The sequence below is a fragment of the Oncorhynchus mykiss genome, chromosome 17 (genome assembly GCF_057628025.1).
Source record: "Oncorhynchus mykiss isolate SJ-2025 chromosome 17, ASM5762802v1, whole genome shotgun sequence".
Classification (NCBI taxonomy): domain Eukaryota; kingdom Metazoa; phylum Chordata; class Actinopteri; order Salmoniformes; family Salmonidae; genus Oncorhynchus; species Oncorhynchus mykiss.
Genome location: NC_143038.1, coordinates 75498283 through 75517835, shown reverse-complemented (window position 1 = coordinate 75517835; position 19553 = coordinate 75498283). Strand labels below are relative to the sequence as shown.

The window sequence follows — 19553 nt, the reverse complement described above, 5'->3', positions numbered from 1 at the left end:
ACGTTCGGGGAAAAAAAATAATCCAGAGATTTTTTTATCTAATTTTATTAGTAATAAATTAATTGGCTAAATTTGTTAAATGTACCTTTCTGTGAACTGTCTTACATGCATTTACACAATACACTCTTATCTAGCTAACTAGCTAATGGTTAGCTACAGTAGCTTGTTAGCAACATTAGCTAGCCTGGCTAAATGGCTACATCAGCCATATCAACTCAGCTAATAAAGAAACGTCCTCTCACTGTCAAATGTTTATTTTCAACAAACTTAACATGTGTAAATATTTTATGAACATAAGATAAAACAACTGAGACATAAACTGAACAAGTTCCACAGACATGAACAAGTTCCACAGACATTCCACAGAAATTTAATAATTTTTCCCTGAACAAAGGGGGGGGGGGGTCAAAATCAAAAGTAACAGTCAGTATCTGGTGTATCCACTAGGCATTAAGTACTGGAGTGCATCTCCTCGTCGTGGACTGCACCAGATTTGCCAGTTCTGGCTGTGAGATGTTACTCCACTCTTCCACCAAGGCACCTGCAAGTTCCTGGACATTTCTGGGGGGAATGGCCCTAGCCCTCACCCTCCGATCCAACAGGTCCCAGACGTGCTCAATGGGATTGAGGTCCGGGCTCTTCGGTGGCCATGGCAGAACACTGACATTCCTGTCCTGCAGGAAATCCCGTACAGAACGAGCAGTATGGCTGGTGGCATTGTCATGCTTTAGGGTCATGTCAGGATGAGCCTGCAGGAAGGGTACCACATGAGGGAGGAGGATGTCTTCCCTATAACGCACAGCGTTGAGATTGCCTGCAATGACAACAAGCTCAGTCTGATGATGCTGTAAAACACCGCCCCAGACCATGACGGACCCTCCACCTCCAAATTGATCCCGCTCTAGAGTACAGGCCTCAGTGTAAAGCTCATTCCTTCAACGATAAACGCGAATCCGACCATCACCTCTGGTGAGACAAAACTCTCTTCTCTGTATACATCAATGAGGTCGCTCTTGCTGCTGGTGAGTCTCTGATCCACCTCTACGCAGACGACACCATTCTGTATACTTCCGGCCCTTCTTTGGACACTGTGTTAACAACCCTCCAGGCAAGCTTCAATGCCATACAACTCTCCTTCCGTGGCCTCCAATTGCTCTTAAATACAAGTAAAACTAAATGCATGCTCTTCAACCGATCGCTACCTGCACCTACCCGCCTGTCCAACATCACTACTCTGGACGGCTCTGACTTAGAATACGTGGACAACTACAAATACTTAGGTGTCTGGTTAGACTGTAAACTCTCCTTCCAGACCCATATCAAACATCTCCAATCCAAAGTTAAATCTAGAATTGGCTTCCTATTTCGCAACAAAGCATCCTTCACTCATGCTGCCAAACATACCCTTGTAAAACTGACCATCCTACCAATCCTCGACTTTGGCGATGTCATTTACAAAATAGCCTCCAATACCCTACTCAACAAATTGGATGCAGTCTATCACAGTGCAATCCGTTTTGTCACCAAAGCCCCATATACTACCCACCATTGCGACCTGTACGCTCTCGTTGGCTGGCCCTCGCTTCATACTCGTCGCCAAACCCACTGGCTCCATGTCATCTACAAGACCCTGCTAGGTAAAGTCCCCCCTTATCTCAGCTCGCTGGTCACCATAGCATCTCCCACCTGTAGCACACGCTCCAGCAGGTATATCTCTCTAGTCACCCCCAAAACCAATTCTTTCTTTGGCCGCCTCTCTTTCCAGTTCTCTGCTGCCAATGACTGGAACGAGCTACAAAAATCTCTGAAACTGGAAACACTTATCTCCCTCACTAGCTTTAAGCACCAACTGTCAGAGCAGCTCACAGATTACTGCACCTGTACATAGCCCACCTATAATTTAGCCCAAACAACTACCTCTTTCCCAACTGTATTTAATTAATTTATTTATTTTGCTCCTTTGCACCCCATTATTTTTATTTCTACTTTGCACATTTTTCCATTGCAAAACTACCATTCCAGTGTTTTACTTGCTATATTGTATTTACCTTGCCACCATGGCCTTTTTTGCCTTTACCTCCCTTCTCACCTCATTTGCTCACATTGTATATAGACTTGTTTATACTGTATTATTGACTGTATGTTTGTTTTACTCCATGTGTAACTCTGTGTCGTTGTATCTGTCGAACTGCTTTGCTTTATCTTGGCCAGGTCGCAATTGTAAATGAGAACTTGTTCTCAACTTGCCTACCTGGTTAAATAAAGGTAAAATAAAAAATAAATAAATAAAAAACCGTGACTCGTCAGTGAAGAGCACTTTTTGCCAGTCCTGTCTCTGGTCCAGCAACGGTGGGTTTGTGCCAATAGGCGACGTTGTTGTCGGTGATGTCTGGTGAGGACCTGCATTATAACAGGTCTACAAGCCCCTCAGTTCAGCCTATTCAGGACAGTCTGAGTACTGATGGAAGGATTGTGCGTTCCTGGTGTAACTCGGGCAGTTGTTGTTGCCATCCTGTACCTGTCCCGTAGGTGTGATGTTTGGATGTACCGATCCTGTGCAGGTGTTACACGGGGTCTGCCAAATTGCAAACGTTATTTGCACCTTGTCTATACCAGAACCAATGGGGGTACCTGAGTCTCATCACCTCTCAACTAGGGGTGGTATTTCCTCCATATTGCTGTGCTCTGGTTGGCTTGGTGGTATTTCCTCCATATTGCTGTGCTCTGGTTGGCTTGGTGGTATTTCCTCCATATTGCTGTGCTCTGGTTGGCTTGGTGGTATTTCCTCCATATTGCTGTGCTCTGGTTGGCTTGGTGGTATTTCCTCTATATTGCTGTGCTCTGGTTGGCTTGGTGGTATTTCCTCCATATTGCTGTGCTCTGGTTGGCTTGGTGGTATTTCCTCTATATTGCTGTCCTCTGGTTGGCTTGGTGGTATTTCCTCCATATTGCTGTGCTCTGGTTGGCTTGGTGGTATTTCCTCTATATTGCTGTGCTCTGGTTGGCTTGGTGGTATTTCCTCCATATTGCTGTCCTCTGGTTGGCTTGGTGGTATTTCCTCTATATTGCTGTGCTCTGGTTGGCTTGGTGGTATTTCCTCCATATTGCTGTCCTCTGGTTGGCTTGGTGGTATTTCCTCCATATTGCTGTGCTCTGGTTGGCTTGGTGGTATTTCCTCCATATTGCTGTGCTCTGGTTGGCTTGGTGGTATTTCCTCCATATTACTGTGCTCTGGTTGGCTTGGTGGTATTTCCTCTATATTGCTGTGATCTGGTTGGCTTGGTGGTATTTCCTCCATATTGCTGTGCTCTGGTTGGCTTGGTGGTATTTCCTCCATATTGCTGTGCTCTGGTTGGCTTGGTGGTATTTCCTCCATATTGCTGTGCTCTGGTTGGCTTGGTGGTATTTCCTCCATATTGCTGACACCTTATCCTTCCTTTCAGATCTACACGAGTGTGGAAGGATTAGAGGCTAGGGGTTGTTTCTGAATATGCACTAGTAGACGTTGGGTGAAGGTTTCAGGCCCGTACACACTGTAACCACACATTTACACGTACGTCCCACAAGAGGGCGCCTCAGGACCAGCAGGACAACAGGACTTCACATGCAGTAGGAATCCAGAGCATCAGCTTTGCCTTTTAGATCAAAATGAATACGATTCTATGGACAGGACCTGATCTTAGATCAGGTTTATGAATACATGCCCTGTTTTAAGCTAATTTTATATGAACAGGACCTGATCCTAGATCACGTTTATGAAAACATGCCCTGTTTTAACCTGATTTTATATGGACAGGACCTGATCCTAGATCAGGTTTATGAAAACATGCCCTGTTTTAACCTGATTTTATATGGACAGGACCTGATCCTAGATCAGGTTTATGAAAACATGCCCTGTTCTAACCTGTCATTGCTCAATTCGTCGGGGCATTGGACTCTACAAGGTGTCGAAAGCGTTCCACAGGGATGCTGGCCCATGGCGACTCCAATGCTTCCCACAGTTGTGTCCAGTTGGCTGGATGGTGGACCACCCTTCTTGAAACACACGGGAAACTGTTGAGTGTGAGAAATCCAGCAGCATTGCAATTCTTGACCCAAACCGGTGTGCCTGGCACCTACTACCATATCCCGTTCAAAGGCTCTTAAATATTTTGTCTTGCCTATTCACCCTCTGAATGGCACACATACACAATCCATGTCTAAATTGTCTCAAGGCTTTTAAATCCTTATTTAACCCCGTCTCCTCCCCTTCATCTACACTGATTGAAGTGGATTTAACAGGTAACATCAATAAGGGATCATAGGTTTCACCTGGATTCACCTGGTCAGTCTCTGTCATGGAAAGAGCAGGTGTTCCTAATGTTTTGTCTACACTATACATACAGCATGTGAGCCAGGTCTGATTGATCTATAACTGAATATCTAGCCAAATAAAACTGAAAATATTATATATGTCTGTGTGTCATCCCTGATAGCGCTTTCTGTCCCTCACTGTTCTTGAAATCATTTAGAAAATATTTCCCGTAATGTCCAGTATGTGACCCCTGGTCGGGGAGTAACGGGACCCCCTGGTCGGGGAGTAACGGGACCCCCTGGTCGGGGAGTAACGGGACCCCCAGGTCGGGGAGTAACGGGACCCCCTGGTCGGGGAGTAACGGGACCCCCTGGTCGGGGAGTAACGGGACCCCCAGGTCGTGGAGTAACGGGACCCCCTGGTCGGGGAGTAACGGGACCCCCAGGTCGGGGAGTAACGGGACCCCCAGGTCGGGGAGTAACGGGACCCCCAGGTCGGGGGGTAATGGGACCCCCTGGTCGGGAGGTAACGGGACCCCCAGGTCGGGAGGTAACGGGACCCCCTGGTCGGGGAGTAACGGGACCCCCAGGTCGGGGAGTAACGGGACCCCCAGGTCGGGGAGTAACGGGACCCCCTGGTCGGGGAGTAACTGGTCGGGGAGTAACGGGACCCCCAGGTCGGGGAGTAACGGGACCCCCAGGTCGGGGAGTAACGGGACCCCCTGGTCGGGAAGTAACGGGACCCCCTGGTCGGGGAGTAACCAGGTCGGGGAGTAACCAGGTCGGGGAGTAACCAGGTCGGGGAGTAACCGGACCCCCCGGTCGGGGAGTAAATATTACTCCCAACATCAAGCCAAATCATCAAATGCACCTCATCTCAAACACTTTAAATAAATTCTATCAATATATGTATTGAATGTATTTCCCATATCTACAGTATGTGACCCAGGTGTGTTTGTGTCTTCTCTCCCAGGTGTGTGTGTGTCTTCTCTCTCAGGTGTGTGTGTGTCTTCTCTCTCAGGTGTGTGTATGTCTTCTCTCTCAGGTGTGTGTGTGTCTTCTCTCCCAGGTGTGTGTATGTCTTCTCTCTCAGGTGTGTGTATGTCTTCTTTCTCAGGTGTGTGTGTGTCTTCTCTCTCAGGTGTGTGTGTGTCTTCTCTCTCAGGTGTGTGTATGTCTTCTCTCTCTGGTGCGTATGGAGAATGTGACGGTCCTGGGGAGGATGTTATCGTGAACGATGAGCTCTACCTCAACGGTGCCAACGTGCTTCTCCACAAGTCAATCACCGACTATGTCTGAACCATCATCATGTAGTTCTACATGTCACCTGTTAAATCCACTTCAATCAGTGTAGATGAAGAGCAGACGGGTTAAAGGAGGATTTTCAAGCCTTGAGGCAATTTGCCTTGTAGTTTTTACTGTTTTTAAACGTTTCTGGTGTCTTTATTGTCTGCTTCCCAAATGGCACCCTATTCCCTATGCAGTGCACTACTGTTGGGCCCTGGTCAAAAGTAGTGTACTATATAGGGAATATGGTGCTGTTTAGGATGCGATCTTTATGCTCTGATGCCAACCTCTTGTTCTGTTGCCAGTGTCTTTTCTCTATTGATTCGGACCATCATTGGTCAAAACAATAGATGACTGTTTAGATCGGATGGGTTCTGTTGAAGACTGTTTAGATCGGATGGGTTCTGTTGAGCTGGTGTTTTAGTCCAACACTGTCTGAAACTTCACTTGCCAGCCATTCTCATTTCCTGATCCAAAAAGGATACATCTTTTAAAAAGTCCTTTCTCAATTTCCTCTCATCCTGTCTGACATTTTTTGAGAAAAAGCTGAGCAGAAGATGTGAGAGCTAAATCAAAGGCAAATGTCATTTGAGATTCATCCCGTCTCCTCAACATCTTTTCAGAAGCCAATATTGTTATGTTTGTCTCTTTATAGATGTACCACCACCCCCAGGAGAACTAGAGTTCTGTAAGATTGAGGGGTTAGCACAGGTTGAGATGGTAAACTTAAGGTGAGGGATTTTTTGTGAAGAGTTCAATGTACAGTATCCCATGTATAACTGGACATTGACGCAATCGCCATGGCGCCAAAGCAAAGCAGTGGACCTTTCAATCAATTACCGTATTGATGATACCGCTGACGTGTCCATGTCCAATCGAAGTGAACACTTTATGGTTCAATTTTGGTTTAGGTTTTCTATACAATGCAACTTTTTCATGACTTTGTTGTGATATGATCTATATCAATAATATCAATATTGGTCTCAAAAGTGTCGCTCAAACATTTTAAATCATTAAAAAAATCTGCCGTGCCTTCTTTGAGGCCGTGTCTTATCCCTGGAAAGTTCTCTGGATGAATGGGTCATCCTGTACGACAATATACTTGTGGTAGAACAATTGTATGGCTTTTTATGCAACGTGGGGCTCAGTCACAGATGTTTTGAAAAACACAACGTTGGAATGAGGTTATAATAATGTATCATTATGATAGTTTGTGTGCATGACTGTCTCGATCGGGTAACCTGTAATTTAACTTCAGTGTGTGTGTGTGTGTGTGTGTGCGTGCTGGTGTGGCCCAATAATCTAAACTGCTGAGCATTGGTTTGGGTCTGTACTCCTGTTCACTCACTTCCATAAAAAGGCAAAATAAAGCTGGAAACATCTCCCTAACAGCAAGAGATCACAACTATTAAGGTGTCCCAATTAAGCACCCTAGTCTCTACGTTAGGAGCCAATGGGCTGGTCAAAGTAGTGCACTGTGTAGGGGAGGGGAGGGGAGGGGGAGGGGGGGCAGGGTGCCTCTTGGGATGGGTACTATGTGACTAGTGCATTCCTGGGGCCTGATATTGTATCCTCACTCACCAGTGAGGTCATGTCTCTATCTGTTCCAGACAATGGGTGTTCCCAATTTGTAGGAAAGAGAGAGGGGGGGGAAAAAAAGAGGGAAAAAAAGTGGGAGGAGGAGGGGAAAATACCACTGGAATTCTATTGGTTGTGGGGTGTTTTACTTTGCTGTGATTGGGTTGGCACCAGTGTTCCAGGGAATCCCAGTGGCCAGTCATTTAAGCCTTCTTTGTGAGACTCGTGTGCAGCAGAAAACCATAGTGGTGCAGTGGAGTTCATCACAGTTCTCTGAAGAGAGCAGAGCTATCCAACACACCTTCAGATAGGCTCCGTTTCTCTTTGGACCTGTATCTCAGCCCTACAACTTGAGGACTATGGATTTGACCTCTGGAGTAGAGAAGGTGAGTGAAACACACTTGTAAATGTTTTCATCATCAACGACAACAAAAAAACAAAAAAAAAAGTGTTTCAAAAAATTATGATAATTGTAGCAGCAACCACAAAATCTATGCATAATCTTCCATATTTCCTGTCGTGTTTTCCACTGCTGTTCTGTACTAGTCTGTTTTTGTGTGGAACGGTGGGGATAGGGTTTCTCATAGGAATGCAACACTTTATATTCTGTCCAGTAATCCTCCAAAACACTTTTTTTATTTATATATATATATATAAACATCAGTCGATCTCCCTGCATTCGAGAAATCATTTAGACCCCTTCACCACATGTTGTTACGTTACAGCCTTATATTTCTGTCCCCCTCATCAGTCTACACACACTACCCCCCCCATAATGACAAAGCGAAAACACAGAAATACCTTTATTTTTTATTTTTATTCAGACCCTTTGCTATGAGACTTGAAATTGAGATCAGGTGCATCCTGTTGCCATTGATCATCCTTGAGATGTTTCTACAACTTGATTGGATGAGATGTTTCTACAACTTGATTGGATGAGATTAGTCAGGATGGAGGGAAAGATGAACGGAGAAAAGTAAAGAGATCCTTGATGAAAACCTGCTCCAGAGCACTCAGGACCTCAGACTGGGGTGAAGGTTCACCTTCCAACAGGACAACGACCCTAAGCACACAGCCAAGACAACGCAGGAGTGTCTTCAATACAAGTCTCTGAATGTCCAGCCAGAGCCCGGAGTTGAACCCGATCTAACATCTCTGGAGAGACCTGAAAATAGCTGTGCAACAACGCTCCCCATCCAACCTGACAGAGCTTGAGAGGACCTGCAGAGAAGAATGGCAGACACTCCCGAAATACAGGTGTGCCAAGCCTGTAGCGTCATACCCAAGAAGACTTGAGACTGTAATCGCTGCCAAAGTAGTGAGTAAAGGGTCTGAATACTGATAATTCCGTTATTTTATTAATTTGCAAAACTGTATGAACTTGTTTTTTTCTTTCTGTAATTACAGGATGCTGTGTGTAGATTGATGAGGGGGTGGAGAGAAACAATTTAATCCACTTTTAGAATAAATAATAATAATAATAACAAATTGTGTAAGTCATGGGGGTCTGAGTACTTTCCGTGCATTTTGTTTTGACCAGACCTCTCTGGGTCATTTCAGACACAGCTTATGTTTAATGGATAAAAGAAAGCGTGCTACTTTTTGACTGGCCACGGTTATGCATGTGTTGAACGGTGACATCTTATTGGAACAGCGGGAATGGACACATGAGTACTGCACACACGGTTACATATGCACTATATACACACGGCTTTATTACTGTAGATATGTGGTAGTGGTGGAGTAAAAGGCCTGAGGTCACACCGTATGTTGTGAAATCTGTGAATGTATTGTAATGTTTTTAAAATGGTATAAACTGCCTTAATTTTGCTGGACCCAAAGGAAGAGCAATGGGGATCTCATAATAAATACACATTGAAAGCAGTGTCCTCTAACAAAGACTTTCCACTGGCTGCGGTGTTGAAAGGTCTGTCCTCTAACATTCACCTGTCTATGTTGAGCTGATTTAGACCGTTGGAAATACCAAAACTAAGCCACGACCTTTCTAAAATCATCTCTGAAATAGCTTGACCGTCTCTCTCTCTCTCTCTCTCTTAAGCTTACTTGACCATCCCTATGGATTTATCCTGAATTCACACATTGTTGTGCTTCAGATGATACCATTAACAAAATACCTCTCCCTCCCTGTGGGAGGTGCCCTACTATTGACTAGAGCCCTATGGGTCCTGGGTAAAGAAGTGTGCTAGATAGGGAATAGGGTGTCTTTTTGGGATGGCGTCTAGTCTGTCTCTGTCACAGCTATTCCTCCTGTCACACTAGACTAAGACGGAACACATCATTTCAACAGGACAGGCCCGTTAAAATACTTATCCACATTTCAACAACAACCCCAACCGTGTTCTTGTACTCCCACAATGTTGTTAAATTGACGAGTGACACATTTGAACAAACTCTGGAAACGGTCCTAAACCCCACGCTGAACTCCTCGACTCCACAATAGGGAAGGAACGGTTCATGAAAGACCCTCAGTGTTTCAGAAACGAAGTATTCCACAGTCCAATCAATAAACTGAGTTTTTGATGAAACAGGAAGCTAGAATAAATACAATGTTACTACAAAAGAACAGTGTGGTATTTTATTCATCTACAATCGTCTCTCTATAGTTGATTGGATGTGTCAGCGTGTGCTTATTGGACACTAGAGAGGCCCTTGAGCTGACCCACTTCAGTTTAGATGTGGCCTCCTCCATCCAAGTCTTTCCTATGAGTTATTAGGCCCTTCAGTTCTCCCCCCCCCCCCCCCCCCCCCCCCGGCTCTGGCTGAGTTCCTAACTTCATACTTAACGTGTTTAGAATGACAGCGCTGTTACAACATTACAGCCCTGGTCCTTTACAACGAAACATAGATCCTCCACACTTCCTTTTGCTTTGCTCTCTCTTCCCGTCCGACTAAAGCAACATTGGTTTTAAGGCAGCACACCATTTTTCTTATTTTCACACCCTAATGTGGTTGCAATGAATGTCTATTTACTTTTCATAGCAACACTATTTACGGAGAAATATGTAGCCAACATCTCATTATTTTACGCAGAAATATGTAGCTAGCATATCTCACTATTTATGGACAAATATGTAGCTAGCATGTCTCACTATTTAGGCAGCAAAATGTTACTAGCATATCTCACTCGTTATTTATTTATACTCCAAGCATAAAGACTGACTGGGTTATTGTGGCTCTATAAATCACACTTTTTTTTTCTGGTTTGAGAGAACCTGCAGTGTGTGTGTGTGTGTGTGTGTGTGAGATCGTCTAAGTTGTGTGTGCGCCACCTCCTGAACAACATTGTCTTTCAGGCCGTTGTTTACTTTGGCGGTCTCATTAGTGCATAACAGACTCCGAAGTGGCTGCCTGCGTTGACACCTATTTACCCTGACCGACGGCCATCAGAGCTGTGGATTATAAAAGGGATTTGATACCATGGTTGCCCTCCTAGTTTGTTTTGTTGCTCTCCTCTCTCTAATGCTGTCTGCTTAACCTTTTCAACAGACACCTTTCAGAACAGAAGGACTGCTTGGGGTTGGCACCCCTATGATCTCTGGCCAAAAGTAGTGCCCTATATAGGGATTAGGGTGCCAGTCCTGGTCTAAAGTAGTGAACTATATAGGGAATAGGGTGCCAGCCCTGGTCTAATGTAGTGCCCTATATAGGGATTAGGGTGCCAGCCCTGGTCTAATGTAGTGCCCTATATAGGGATTAGGGTGCCATTTTGGACGGGCCCTCTGTCCTGTGTGTCCTTCGAGTCCCCTGTCTCTGTCGTGTCTCTTCTCTGTATTCCTGTGACGGACAGCGTGATCGATGATGGCGCTTTGTACATAAAGCAGAGCTGGCTTTGGCAGTCCACTCTGTAACATCATGGATTATAAATAGACCGGGAGGGGAGGGAGGGGTCAGGCGCACGATGCTCTACTCATTGGTGCCTCTTCAGAAAAGCGTCTCCGAGTAGGAGTGCTGATCTTGGATGAGTTTTTTTGCCTTTTAGATCTCAATGAAGGAGTCTACAGTGGCTTGTGAAAGTATTCACCGCCCCTTGGCATTTTTCCTATTTTGTTGCCTTACAACCTGGATTTTTTGGGGGGGTTTGTATCATTTGATTGTGAAACAAACTAGAAAATAAGAAGAAAAAAAACTGAACTTGAACATGCATAACTATTCACCACCCTACTTTGTAGAGACACCTTTTGCAGCAATTACAGCTGCAAGTCTCTTGGGGTATGTCTCTATAAGATTGGCACATTTAGCCACTGGGATTTTTTCCCCCATTCTTCAAAGCAAAACTGGTCCAGCTCCTTCAAGTTGGATGGGTTCCACTGGTGTACAGCAATCTTTGTCATACCACAGATTCTCAATTGGATTGAGGTCTGGGCTTTGACTAGGCCATTCCAAGACGTTTAAATGTTTTTTTGTCCTCTTTGTTGCCTCTCTGATTAATGCCCTTCTTGCCTGGTCTGTGAGTTTTGGTGGGCGGCCCTGTCTTGGCAGGTTTGTTGTGGTGCCATAGTCTTTACATTTTTAATAATGGATTTAATGGAGCTCTGTGTGATGTTCAAAGTTTCTGATATTTTTTTATAACCCAACCCTGATCTCTACTTCTCCACAACTTTGTCCCTGACCTGTTTGGAGAGCTCCTTGGTCTTCATGGTGCCGCTTGCTTAGTGGTGTTGCAAACTCTGGGGCCGTTCAGAACAGGTGTGTTTTTATATTTCTATATATTACTGAGATCATGTGACACTTAAATTGCACACAGGTGGACTTTATTTAACTAATTCTGTGACTTCTGAAGGTAATTGGTTACACCAGATCTTATTTAGGGGCTTCACAGCAAAGGGGGTGAATACATATGCACACCACTTCAGTTTTTTATTTATTTTTTTATTTTTTTATTCTCTGAAACCAGTTTTTTTTATATTTTCACTCCACCAATTTGGACTATTTGGGTATGCCAATGACATGAAATCCATTCAAATTACAGGCTGTAAGGGAAAAAAATAGGAAAAATGCCAAGGTGGGTGAATACTCTTGCAAGGCAATATGAGAAAAAAAAGTATATGAGGGGGGGGGGGGGTGATTCTAGATCAGTACGCTTTGTGAATAAGGGCCATAGTCTCTCAGAACAAGGAACCCCCCCACCCATCAGGCTTTGTCCAGCAGAGAGAGACTAAAACAACCTGGCTCAGGTCCCAAGTTAAAATAAACATCTTCAAGTCTATTCTAAGCCGTTCATTCATGAGCTTGTTGTTTAGACTGAGTTGAAGCATTTAAGGAAGAGTCGGCTTATCGTCCGACACTACAGAATTCTACTGGAGGATCACGCGTTCAGACACACGGTGTGTAAGCAATAAGGCACCTCGGGGAGTTAGCACGCTGCTGCAGGAGACACAGGACAGGGCTGCTTCATCAACGTCCCTGTACAAACTGCAGACAGATTAACACAACTTCCCGCAAACTGTTGTGTGTTCCTTTTTTTCCCTCAATGCTTTCAGGTTACTATTGGATATAATTGTGTCAACAGTCATGATTTTATTTTTTTTCAGTCTCGATGACATCATTCTAGTCGTGGTGTATCTGTAATCCGTGACATCACTCTGCTCATCCTTCTAATGTTTTAGGACTCTAAAATGGTGGCTGTAAAATATATTTTGATTTGTTTAACACTTTTATGGTTACTACATGATTCCATATGTGTTATTTCATAGTTTTGATGTCTTCACTGTTATTCTGTGTGTGTGTGTGTGTGTACGGCCCTGTGAGATCTATATGATCTGCCAATGGCATTAAACAACGCATGTGTGTCCATGTATACTGATGATTCAACCGTAAAGATGGGGAGAGGTCTGTCCGTAATAAAGAGATGCTCTGCATTCCACAAAGCAAGTTCCTGCAGTTTTATCTTGATAATTCTCAGGTCCAGTGTTGCAAGGAAAGACCTGGTGATACTGCAGCTGGCCCAGAACAGAGCGGCACGTTTTGGCTCTTCATTGTGAACAGAGGGGCTGTACATCAAGGAAATGTACAGTATTTTACAGAGCCATGAATGCATGGAACTCCCATCTTTTATATAGCTCAAATAAACATTAAACCTGGTTTAATTTTTTTTTTTTTTTTACTGATAAAGCAAAACACAACACCTCCATGTGACCTACTTGTTGTGTGTATGTTCTGACATGTAGCTGATAGATGCACACACACACACACACACACACACTACATGTTACTGTTTGTAAACGTATGTCAAGTATTTTTTTATCTGTAAAGTATGTTTTGTTGTGACCCCAGTAAGATGAGCTGTTGGCTTTCTCATTTCTGTATTTTTTTTATTTCACCTTTTTATTTAACCAGGTAAGTTAGTTGAGAACATGTTCTCATTTACAACTGTGACCTGGCCAAGATAAAGCAAAGCAGTGCGATTACACAAACGACAACAAAGTTATACATGGAGTAAACAAACCTGCGGTCAAGGCTAATGAGGATCCTAATAAATCGCGTCACACAGGGGTGTATGCTTTATGAGTTGAGGCTACGAAGCTTTTAAAGGGCCCTGAGGCTCCAGTCGGGTGTCCACTGAGTGTTTCCCTCCCTGGATTACTTGTCTAATCATTTGTCCCCCTTCTCTCTGTCTGTCTCCTCTCTCTCTCTCCCCAGATGTGGTCAGCGGCTGTAGTAGGGAAGGGTGCAACGTGTCTGTCATGTAAAGGGATCTGCTCTGGATTTCTCCCCCATTCCTGGAGGTAATTTATCCCCAACGTTAACACACACACACACACACACACACACACACACACACACACACACACACACACACACACACAAGCAGTGGTGTAAAGCAGGATGGCTTCCTAAGATTTTCTAGTTCCCTTTAGTTCTCCCCTAACGGTTCTGGAATGTTTTGCTCCATTTGCCTCGACTGCCTCGCTGCCGCCGATGGCCATAATGGAGTGTTTTTGTTTGGAGTTATATATATATATATATATATATATATATATATATATATATATATATATATATATATATATATATATATATATATATATATATATATATATATATATATATATATATATATATATATAGCGGAAGATGAATGGTCCTGAAATGTTGTCCTTTTACCAAATGGCACCCTTTTCCTAGACTACTTCTGACCAGAGCCCCCCTAAAGGGCCGGGGAGGGGGAACCACTGTTTGCCCCCCCCCCCCCCCCCCCCCCCTCCCCCGGGCAAACAGTGGTGCATTATATAGGCAACGGGGCTATTAGGCACTCAGCCACTGACTAATCAATGATATTCACACCGTTCTAAAACTGACCAGAATCCACTGCTCCCATTCAACTCTTCCTAAGACGTATTTTATCTGTTTCTTTCTTTTTTTTTTTTAACTTTGGGACTAAACTACTTTTGCTAGTTGTTCAGCTGAACCAAACAAAAATAGATTTTGTTTTATTGCTGTGGATATGGAGAGGTACTTCCTGTAGATCTTTTAGTTGGAAAACTTGAAGGATGAGTCCAGAATGCTTCTAATATCCCATAACTCTTTGCATGAATGAAGAAAATTCTAGACATGAATCAGTTTATTTTCCAAAGCTTGTGAATATGACTCGTTCTAACCTAGGTCTCCAACCTAGGCCGTGGTATTGAATTCCTACCCTATGAACACTGCTGGTTTTCTGTTCTACTTGATAATAAATTGCACCCACCTGGTGTCCCAGGTATGAATCAGTCCCTGATTAGAGAGGAATCACCCACCTGGTGTCCCAGGTCTAAATCAGGCCCTGATTAGAGGGGAATCACCCACCTGGTGTCCCAGGTATGAATCAGTCCCTGATTAGAGAGGAATCACCCACCTGGTGTCCCAGGTCTAAAACAGGCCCTGATTAGAGAGGAATCACCCACCTGGTGTCCCAGGTCTAAATCAGTCCCTGATTAGAGAGGAATCACCCACCTGGTGTCCCAGGTATGAATCAGTCCCTGATTAGAGAGGAATCACCCACCTGGTGTCCCAGGTCTAAAACAGGCCCTGATTAGAGAGGAATCACCCACCTGGTGTCCCAGGTCTAAATCAGTCCCTGATTAGAGAGGAATCACCCACCTGGTGTCCCAGGTCTAAATCAGTCCCTGATTAGAGAGGAATCACCCACCTGGTGTCCCAGGTCTAAATCAGTCCCTGATTAGAGAGGAATCACCCACCTGGTGTCCCAGGTCTAAATCAGTCCCTGATTAGAGGAACAAAAAAACAGATACATTGGAGGGATCAAGTAGATCCATAGGTCGCTGGTCCTTCGATCAGAACCAATCAGAACCGAGCACACACCCATCCATCACAAAGAGTGGAAGTGTTTTGTACAAGAATGTATGTTAGCTATTTTGTATCATCACCTGTTCTGCCCTGTTCTACTCTGCCCTGTTCTACTCTGCCCTGTTCTACTCTGCCCTGCCCTGTTCTACCCTGCTCTGTTCTACCCTGCCCTGTTCTACCCTGCCCTGCCCTGTTCTACTCTGCCCTGCCCTACCCTGCCCTGTTCTACCCTGCCCTGCCCTGTTCTACCCTGCCCTGTTCTACCCTGCCCTGTTCTACCCTGCCCTGCCCTGTTCTACTCTGCCCTGCCCTACCCTGCCCTGTTCTACCCTGCCCTGCCCTGCTCTACTCTGCCCTGTTCTACTCTGCCCTGCCCTGTTCTACTCTGCCCTGTTCTACCCTGCCCTGTTCTACCCTGCCCTGCCCTGTTCTACTCTGCCCTGCCCTACCCTGCCCTGTTCTACTCTGCCCTGCCCTGTTCTACCCTGCCCTGCCCTGTTCTACTCTGCCCTGCCCTGTTCTACTCTGCCCTGCCCTGTTCTACTCTGCCCTGCCCTGTTCTACTCTGCCCTGCCCTACCCTGCCCTACCCTGCCCTGCCCTGTTCTACTCTGCCCTGCCCTGTTCTACTCTGCCCTGCCCTGTTCTACTCTGCCCTGCCCTGTTCTACTCTGCCCTGTCCTGTTCTACTCTGCCCTGCCCTGTTCTACTCTGCCCTGCCCTGTTCTACTCTGCCCTGCCCTATTCTACTCTGCCCCGCCGTGTTCTGCCCTGTTCTATTCTACTCTGCCCTGATCGGTTCAGCCCCCCCCCCCCCCCCCCATCAGGAAAGCATGCAGGGTGTCCAGACCCTGGAGGATGACTTTACCTTTTCATATGACCTATTCTCTGCCTCCAGAAAAGCCTGTACCCAGTGTGGCTGCGGTGTGGAAGACCACGGTCACAGCTCAGACCTGGAGGACGATCACAAGATGGGTCGTCTCCTCGCCAACTCCAAATACGTCCACCTGACAGCCAAGGTGCTCTTTTTGATTTGATGCTTTTGAACATTTTCAAACCCACAATTCAGGTGGATTCACTGCATTTCATATCTTCAAGGAGATGAAGTTGTTCTGCATCCCTGGTAAAATACGTCTTCTGACGTCAATGGGACTTCATCAAATAAATAAATCATGTTATTTTATTGGATAGAATAGAGCAGGTCTGGGCAATTCCATCCTCGGGGGGGAGGGGGGTCTGATTGGTATCATCCACCGCCCATCCCTAGCAAACACACCTGATTTTTTTACTATTTGCATATTTAACTAAAGAACACGAATAGTTGATTTTTGGAGTTCGGTGTGTTGGCTGGGGCTGGGGGGGTAAAAAGTGACTGCAGTCAGTCCCCCCCCTTGAGGAGTTACCCAGGCCTGGAATAGAGACATGAAGGATATAGGAGAAAAAGCACAGGGGGTCGGCGTGGAACCCAGCTACAACAGGATGTGTATTCTGGAGCCATCAGTTTAGACCCTCTGACCACCCGAAGGCCATAAATCCATTTCCGTTTCCGTTGTGTAACAGGTGAAGGGCATCCGAGTGTACAAACGGAACCGCATGGTCATCACCAACCCTGTGGTGTCCAGGAAGGACCCCACCTTCAACACCATCACCTACGACTGGGCCCCGCCAGGACTCACACAGAAACTGGTGAGGAGGGAGGGAGGGAGGGAGGGAGGGAGGGAGGGTCGGTCGGTCATCACCAACCCTGTGGTGTCCAGGAAGGACCCCACCTTCAACACCATCACCTACGACTGGGCACCGCCAGGACTCACACAGAAACTGGTGAGGGGGAAGGAAGGAAGGAAGGAAGGAAGGAAGGAAGGAAGGAAGGAAGGAAGGAAGGAAGGAAGGAAGGAAGGAAGGAAGGAAGGAAGGAAGGAAGGAAGGGAGAGAGAGACCACTTTACCTGTTGGATTGAGTTAGTAAAAGTGTGTAGTTATACTGCATTGAGTTTAAATTCCATGGTGGAGGACAGAAGCCCAAGGACAGAAGCCCGAGGACAGAAGCCCGAGGACAGAAGCCATTCTGGCGCTCGGGAAGGAAAGAGGAAACTGAAGCCACAGCAGCTGAAATTAAATAATCATTTCACGTCCCCCTGAGAGGGGGGGGGGGGGTCACCCTGACACACAGTGGGCACACTTCCTGCATGTCAGCCGACGAAAGAACCACAAGGTTTATTTCCAGACCTTATGTCTTTCTGTCCTGCTAACGCGCTCCTCTCTGCTCTGACACGAGGCCTCAAGGGTCCCTGTGGACAAAAGGCCTGGTCGGACCTGGTCGAGCGCCTACATTTTTAAAGAGCTCCATTAAAGATTTGCTCTCTTCCAGATTAGGACCTGACTGTAACAGCAGTGAGCCTCAGCCAGAGGCAGCATTGAGGTGTGATGTCGTAGAGGTCAACATGGTTCCAGGCATTTCCCACCTTTAGTCAGTCAGAACTGGTCCGTCCACAGCCACCATCACCACAGAGCCGTATGTTTAGAGTTCGGCTCTTTTTAGATTTGTTTTCTTCTTATTCTAGATATTTAGTTACGTAGCATGTTTGTTTTTCTGCTTATGCTACGTACCTGAATATCTAGCATGTTTGTTTTTCTGCTTATGCTACGTACCTGAATATCTAGCATGTTTGTTTTTCTGCTTATGCTACGTACCTGAATATCTAGCATGTTTGTTTTTCTGCTTATGCTACGTACCTGAATATCTAGCATATTTGTTTTTCTGCTTATGCTACGTACCTGAATATCTAGCATGTTTGTTTTTCTGCTTATGCTACGTACCTGAATATCTAGCATATTTGTTTTTCTGCTTATGCTACGTACCTGAATATCTAGCATGTTTGTTTTTCTGCTTATGCTACGTACCTGAATATCTAGCATGTTTGTTTTTCTGCTTATGCTACGTACCTGAATATCTAGCATATTTGTTTTTCTGCTTATTCTACGTACCTGAATATCTAGCATGTTTGTTTTCTTCTTATTCTAGTTATTCAGGTACATAGCATGTTTGTTTCTATTCCCCATTTAATGTTAATGGGGAGCTCAGTGGTGGATGAAGTACCCTGTTATATATATACACCATAAACTCAAGTATTTGATCAGTTAAGTTGGCTGATGTTGATCAACATTTCTCTGGCTAGCTAACGGAGAATGTAATCTTGCTAGCAAGATGCCTTAAAATTATCACCTCAAACTTTCCAAATGCCAGTTGTTTTTCGGGTTACAGCTCATGAAGTATGGTTCATCACCTTCTCACCCCCGGTCTCCGTGGTCAGGCATCTCACCTACCTCTCAGTTATCGTTCAGGGGACGCGCTGCTGTAATTGACAAGCTGTCTTTCCAGAGCGAGCCCTGATGCTGTAACTAGCACATCGGTTGTCTCTTCTCTCTTCAGTCGTGTGCTGCGTTCTGTAATGTAAACTCAAAAATCAAATCAAATGTATTTATATAGCCCTTCGTACATCAGCTGATATCTCAAAGTGCTGTACAGAAACCCAGCCTAAAACCCCAAACAGCAAGCAATGCAGGTGTAGAAGCACGGTGGCTAGGAAAAATCTCCCTAGAAAGGCCAAAACCTAGGAAGAAACCTAGAGAGGAACCAGGCTATGTGTGGTGGTCAGTCCTCTTCTGGCTGTGCCGGGTGGAGATTATAACAGAACATGGCCAAGATGTTCAAATGTTCATAAATGACCAGCATGGTCCAATAATAATAAGGCAGAACAGTTGAAACTGGAGCAGCAGCACGGCCAGGTGGACTGGAGACAGCAAGGAGTCATCATGTCAGGTAGTCAGTCCTGAGGCATGGTCCTAGGGCTCAGGTCCTCCGAGAGAGAGAAAGAAAGAGAATTAGAGAGAGCACACTTAAATTCACACAGGACACCGAATAAGACAGGAGAAGTACTCCAGATATAACAAACTGACCCTAGCCCCATTGGCTGAGCCTTGGATACAGCCAGTAGTGATCCAAACGCATCACTCGTTCGCTTACAGCCAAAGCCCCCCCCCCCCCCCCTTCTCATGGGATCTACGCGAATGACAAAGATCACCTATTTTT

General features: G+C 45.3%; 1 protein-coding gene across 3 annotated transcripts in view; it reads left to right on the top strand.

Moving 5' to 3' along the window:
• Positions 1-7306: 7306 nt before the first annotated feature.
• LOC110494829 (LIM and cysteine-rich domains protein 1) overlaps positions 7307-19553 on the top strand; it is a 32632-nt gene continuing 20385 nt past the window's right edge. Inside the window, exons 1-4 of one of the 3 annotated variants that reach the window (XM_090206499.1) lie at positions 7307-7544; positions 13819-13904; positions 16363-16483; positions 17025-17285. In XM_090206499.1, coding sequence (XP_090062625.1) covers positions 7518-7544; positions 13819-13904; positions 16363-16483; positions 17025-17285 — 495 coding nt within the window. In that variant the 5' untranslated portion in view covers positions 7307-7517. The remainder of the gene's footprint in view (positions 7545-13818; positions 13905-16362; positions 16484-17024; positions 17286-19553) is intronic. The other 2 variants (XM_090206500.1, XM_036950954.2) reach the window with 2 other exon arrangements.